General features: G+C 32.4%; 1 protein-coding gene across 1 annotated transcript; it reads left to right on the top strand.

Moving 5' to 3' along the window:
- Window positions 1–352: 352 nt before the first annotated feature.
- Window positions 353–6,615, top strand: LOC113514775 (UDP-glycosyltransferase UGT4-like). Its single transcript, XM_052896767.1, has 6 exons — window positions 353–447; window positions 1,421–2,210; window positions 2,705–2,927; window positions 3,619–3,838; window positions 5,846–6,052; window positions 6,444–6,615. The coding sequence occupies exons 1-6, from the start codon at window positions 353–355 to the stop codon at window positions 6,613–6,615; spliced, it is 1,707 nt and encodes a 568-aa protein (XP_052752727.1).
- Window positions 6,616–6,999: the final 384 nt, after the last annotated feature.

The following is a 6,999-nucleotide window of genomic DNA, read 5'->3' as shown; positions in this document are numbered from 1 at the left end:
ACAGTTACTATAAAAAAATAATCATATTTTGAGAAATTGAAGTGAAAAACAGCAAGATTAGACACTTTGCCGATACCTTATCTGTTGTGAGACAATTTCATTCCGAATGTGGGCAATAAAAATCTCATTCGGCTTGATAACGGGAAATATTATACCATAAATCAGAATTTGAAAGTTTCTGACTGTAAAAACTTTTATACAAGATATAGAATCGTGTTCACGATACGTACGGCCTACGAAATGTTTCATAACTTTCATATGAAATATTTCGCACAAGATAAAGATGGCTCGGAACGAAATTTGTGCCCTTCAAGAAGTTTCACATTTCATGGTTTCGTAGAAAACATGAGATATGTTTACTGTGAAAATAGAAAGTGCCTCCCAAACAAAACATAACCAGAATGTGCTCTCAGCAAAAAGATACGCTAATAATTCAGCTGTTTACCGGTTAGTTACGTTCTAAGTTCATTTTACTTAATTATTATTGAATTAAAACTACCCGTTTGCACAATTTTGTTAGTGAAAAATTTTATCGTTAATATCTCACCTTTCCACCATAATTGTGGATTCGATTTCCTCGCAATACATACGAGTATATATGTACAATATCGTCCTCATGTCCTATTGAGGGACTTTGCCAGTGGTTGCCATGCTTGACAGGCAGGTTGGCGACTGCAGTTAGGTTTTAATGATATTTAAAGAGAGACAGTGCTGCCCGTCCCTCGACCACTAAGTTCCTTTACTCGCCTCTTTTGACTCTTTTTCCTCGAGGAAGGAACGCGTGGCTCCTTCTATGCTGGCACCACACTGCTAGTAATAATATTACAACATACATAAATATATATGAGTATTTATATCAGCACAATTTTTTTTATTAAAGCCAATTTCCTTTTTAATTTAATAAGTAATTCACTTAGATAATTGTTAATATTGTTTTTCTTATATTTTAGTTAAATATTTTCTATTTACGTAAATAAATCTTAATTAGCGCCCTAAGTAGAAGCTAAACTGAATTTATAAACATAATTTGTCACTAAAATTATATTCGATGTTGCGACTAAAAAAATTAGAAGTAATTAATTTATGAGATGGTTATTCTTCGACTTCAACTTACTGTCAATATATAAATAGAGATACGCAATATACACTTTCCACTTTAAAGTCACGCATACTTACTTTGCATAATTTATTTAGTTTAAATTTAATAACATATGTTACCTGTTTGTACGTGATATTAGTTTCGTTCATTTGTTACTACTTATTCTTCGTTTTGACACTATTGGATTCATTATTTATCCGCGAATAAGTTAATATATATTTATATTATAATATAATATTTTTCTAATACCGCTGAACTTTGGAACATGATGTCATCAATTTTATCCTATTTATTAATATTTATATTCGTGAATGTCGCAAGCGGAAAAATATCTGGAAGAATTCTAAGTGTGTTATCGGCTCCATTAGAAAGCCATCAAATGGCTATGAGACCTTTAACTCAAGAACTCGCAAAGCGAGGGGCAAATGTGGTTGTAGTAACTCCTCTGCCTGTATTTACGAATGAAAGTGTGCCATCCAATCTTCACGAAATCGATGTGAGTTATACAACAAATGATGTTAACCAAATACTGATGGAACATATTAAAAATGGAATCGATTTAGATCTCAGGAGTCAAAAACAATTGATAAACATGTACAGTACGGAAGTGAATGCCGCGCATTTAAATAGCAAAGAAATGCAAAATGTAATAAATGATAAAAACAACACTTTTGATCTTATATTATCTGAAGCCTCCCCCTGTAAATTGAATACAATATTATCATATATATTTAAAGCACCAATGATCCATATAAGTTCTTTAGAAGCTCATTTTAACCATTTAAATTTAGTAGGAGGTGTTGTTCATCCACTATTTTACCCAGACCATACGCAAAAGAGATTTAACAATCTTACACTATGGGAGAAAATGAAAAACCTGATCTATTGTTTTTGGCTGGAACAATTTGAATATCATCAAGAAGAAATGGATACTATTAAACTGTATGAAATGTTTGGTAACAACATTCCAACTATAACTGAAATGAACAATAATCAAGACAATGTATTGTTATTGAATACACACAGAATTTGGACAAACAATCGGCCTGTTCCACTCAGTGTCATATATTATGGTGAAATTGATCAATCTCCACAGAGACAATTAGAGCAGGTAAGGGATGATGAGAAAATATTAATAGGTACATATAACAAATACTTTCGAAATGAAAATAAAGTACAAATGTTTTTATTGATAAAGAAAATTTGTATAAAGACTAAATTTGACCATTGATCGCAGTAAGCTAAGCCAGTTCTGTAGGAATTAGGATTAATTAATAAAATTAACAGACTTTCTAGTTTATTCAAATTATTTTTACGCTGGTATAAATAATTATTATATTAATCTGCCCTGTGGTCCCAGCATAGAATGGGCTACCCCTTCCTTTCTCGTAGGTGTCGTAAGAAGTGACTAAGAGAGAGATGGGCAGCAATGTCCCCTTTTAAAACATCTCTAAAATCAAAACTCCCCTTATGGGGAAGGCTTATGTTCAGCAGTGGACAATTAACGGCTGAAATAATAATAACAACAATTCATACTTTAAAGAACGTACTCTCAACACCCATAGCTCTGTCATTTTTATGGTATAATTAAAAAAATATTTTCAGGTTTTAAAAAGCTATTTGGACTCATCTCAAAATGGTGTCATATACGTAAGTTTTGGAACAACAGTGACAGTATCCGATATACCCGCAGAGAAGTTACAAATGCTCTTAGAAGTGTTATCAGAAATGCCCTATAATATTTTGTTCAAATGCAAAAAAGATCAGTTTTCGAGTTTACCAGGAAATATCAAAGTTCTGGAATGGATCCCCCAACCAGAACTTCTCAGTAAGTATTATTTGAACATTTCGATAATAATATTTTATGTTTATGATAGAATTTATCCTTTTGTACTTTATTTACTCACTTCTACCAACCTTCTTCCTTTACCATTAATCCTTTCCTCCATACCAGATACCATCAACAAATTATTTTCCAGGAGACTGGTTATAAAACCAAAATCTAAAATATTATGCAACATAAATAAAATCATATTAGCTGATCCCAAATAATTGGTGTAAGGGCAGAAAAATGATGATGATGTTCATGACAAAAATTAAATAAGATGGTAGTACCATAATGGTAATACCTTCTTCTTCATGTAACGATCGAGTAAGTACTTCTAAGTACTTACTAATATTATAAACGTGGAACAACACAATCAGACATCATGAAATTTAGTATACACGTACTATATAAAATGGAGAAGGATAATATAAGAGAAACAATAGAGGAAAGCCACCTTTATCCTGATTAATATCAGATCCAGATGAAGTTGCGAGTAAAAGCTAGTAGGTACGTCATCACTTCTTTTCATTCTCAATACATAATAGAAGGCGACTAAAAGAATATATATAAGAAGTATAATTACTTTAAGTAAGATATAACCCTACTATCACGTTTATGAAGACTCGTCATAATATATAGGCAATGTACAAAAAATATATATATTAAAAATAAAATTATAAATTTTATTCAGGACATCCCAACGTCAAGCTATTCATCACTCAAGGAGGCATACACTCTACACACGAAGCTATAGCCGCTGAAGTTCCTTTAGTTGCAGTACCAATATTAGGAGATCAATTTTACAACGCTGAAAAATATAGATATCATAAAATCGGCGAAGTGATTAATTTACAAACAACTACAGTTGAGCAATTTAAAAAAACAATCGAAGTCGTCTTAGAAGATGAAAGGTAAATTACTAATGTTATTGTTTTTGTTTGAAAATCAACTAAATGTTGATCAAGTATGTATATCATCATCGTCATTTTAGCCATTGTCTGTTGACTGCTGAACAGAGGCCTCTCTCATAAACCATCATAAGGAACAGTCCTGAGCTACCTGCATTCACTGACTTCCTGCAATGTATTTGACATCGTCTTTCCATCTAGTCGGTGTGATCATCCTATACTGCGTTTTTTTATTAATAAGAAGACCTAAGTAAGCGGGAATAAGTATGGACTACTAACTTCGGAATGTAAAACCTTCTTCAAACTTTGAAGTATTTGAGATGAAAATTTATAATCTTTACATTTGCCAACTGGTGTCGGTAAATCTTAAAATTCACCGGTAAAACCTACGATGCATAAGATAAGAATTACCAATGCACTGGGTTTTACAGTAATATATACAAATCACCTTTTTAAAAAATTTACTTAAAATGACACCAAAGATGAATCTTTTGTGTCATTTTGAGTTACTTTTTTTTCTGTCGTATGTTTTCTCAAATTACTCATGACTCAGAAAGTCAACTGATCAAAGAGATCTCAATGCTAACATTTTAAATAAATAATGACTCAGTCATATGGGCTGATCATTGACGTCATTTCTTTGTCTACTCACATTTACAAATAAGCTGAATTGGATGTGTACACATTGTAATGCTGTATGGTCTCGATGTACAATGACCAACCCCTTTCTTTCTCGTAGATTTCGTAAGAGGTGACTTAAGGAATTTAAAGGTATAGATAGATAGAAGCGAGGAATAGATAACAGCGTACCCCTTAAAATATGATCAAAGGCCATCTGCGGTTGCCAAACGTGGCAGCTACTGACAAAACCCTCCAAGGGTGGGGCCTACGTTTAGTAGTGGACGGTTAATCGCTGATATGATGATGAATTAAAATACAATACAAATAGTGAGATTCCTAGTAATTTTTAATTAGTCACTACATTTTTAGGGTTCCGCACTGTAAAAGAAAAAAATAGAACCCTTATAGGCTCACTTGCGTGTCTGCCTATCTGTTCGTCTCTCACAACCAATTTTCAAACTTTTGGACCGATCGATTTAAAATTTAGTACACATTTTATAAAAATGTTGAAAAAATACAAATACTTCTGATAGAGTAATGAGATAGAGGGATAAGAGATAGAGGGATGGGCAGCAGCTTGCCTCTTAAAACATTTCTAAAGCCTAACTGCAGTTCCAACCCGCCTTCCAAGCGTAGCAACTACTAATAAAACCCCCCAGGAGGATGCTTATATTCAGTAATGGACAACTAAAGACTGATATAATAATGATGATATAAATTTCATAATTAAAGATTGTTTGCCACAAAGAGACTTCTGTTGTGATAAAACTAAGTATTTCAATCTAAAAAATAAAGTACTTTCTTTCTACCGTGAAGCAGTTGTATCTACATGGCTGTGTTTCAGTTTGAGGGGTGGGATATGGCAGTGAATTTACAGGGTACACAAGAATAGCACTTGAGTCTTCAGGAATGGAACGCATGGCGGGCTATCATGGGCGGAACAGAATTTATAGGGTACGGAGGACGACGGCTACCACTTTCCATCAAGTGGACCGTCAGCTTGTTTGCCATTCTAAGTTGCATAAAAAATCTACATAACCTAAGATAAAATGTTACCTTATAAAATTAGACTTGTGTTTGAAAAGCAATAACTGAGTTTGATGCCCTTTCCTCTCAGTGTAAATTGGATTCAAAATTGGGTGGTGCAATAAAAAATACACTAATATATAAGCTAAAAAAAAGTATTAAGTTATATTTATTAAATTATAAAAAAATATAAGTCATAAAAATCTTATTGAAGTTTATTATGTATTTTTATACGTTCACAATTACTTGTGAATTTACAAAAACATCATAAAATTTTAATATATATAATATTTAGCAATAAGGCTTCCCACTGTAGCCTTATGTAATTTCTGATTTTGATGAATTGTTTTTCTTTTTTTACAGCTACCGGCATAACATCGGTAACCTGCGCAAGTGGTTGTCGGATCAACCTCAGCCATCACTAGAGCGCGCTGTGTGGTGGACGGAGCACGTGCTTCGATACGGCGCTGCTCACTTGCGTTCACCTTCCGCGAACATGTCTCACGCGGAATATTATGAAGTGGAACTTATTATAATTTTATTTATTATCGTATTAATAATTAGCTCAATGTTTGTTTTTATATTCAAATTAATTTTTAACGTACATTTTTTTATTCCAATTATTATATTTTTATTGTCTTGCATCAAACTTTTCTTTTTATAGTAGGAATCTACTGTAACTTATTTAAGATGTAAGAAATAAGCTATGCCATTTACAGTTAAAACTGTAATAACACACATAATACAATAGTAGTTAATAATATATGTATATACACAATAAATAATTCGAATTTTTTTCTTCTTGAACTACCTAGTATATTGTATTGTGTTCTCCTTGTCACATTCAACTTTTAAATTTAAAGAGATGTTATTTTGTGGAACTACAACCAGTAGAGTATATTCCTAGTAATGGGGCTTCTAGATACTATAATTAGTATCTCGTCAATTTATTTCCCCATAGATTAACTAACAACAATAATAATCAATCCACAAGAAAGCAAAACACCTATCAAAAGATCGACACAAAAAAGCGTATAAGATTCAGGGCACGTCGGTGCGTAGTTGTCAACGAACAAGTGACGGCAGAATTTCATTTCGACTCCCAAACGACATCTGTGACTGGAACAAAATAACGAGTATTTTGAAATAGGAATTTTTAAATTGACTTCCGTTGTCGAGAATTCCATTGTCATTTAATATCTCACGTCTATCGTCAAAAACGTAGGAAATTAGTGATCCGATATTTTTAAACACCTTGTTTGCTACAAGAGTTTTCAATTTCAAAGTATCTTGCATGTGACTTATAGTGAAATCGTTTAAATATCCAAGAAATGTGTCTTTGTACATTGTTGTTGAACATTGGTAGTCTTTAAAAGTTTTTCTTCATTCAAACAATGATTTACCTTACCTTACGTTCTTACTAATATAATAAATGCAATACTATTTTTTTTGTTGCCACCAGGCTGTTCAACAACTTGACTAATACTCTTTAAATTATACACGTAGTATGTTTATTG

Source organism: Galleria mellonella, unplaced genomic scaffold (genome assembly GCF_026898425.1).
Source record: "Galleria mellonella isolate WM207_F2 unplaced genomic scaffold, CSIRO_AGI_GalMel_v1 utg332, whole genome shotgun sequence".
Taxonomy (NCBI): Eukaryota; Metazoa; Arthropoda; class Insecta; order Lepidoptera; family Pyralidae; genus Galleria; species Galleria mellonella.
Note: the sequence above shows the minus strand (reverse complement) of the source record. Positions and strands in the feature narration are given on the sequence as shown.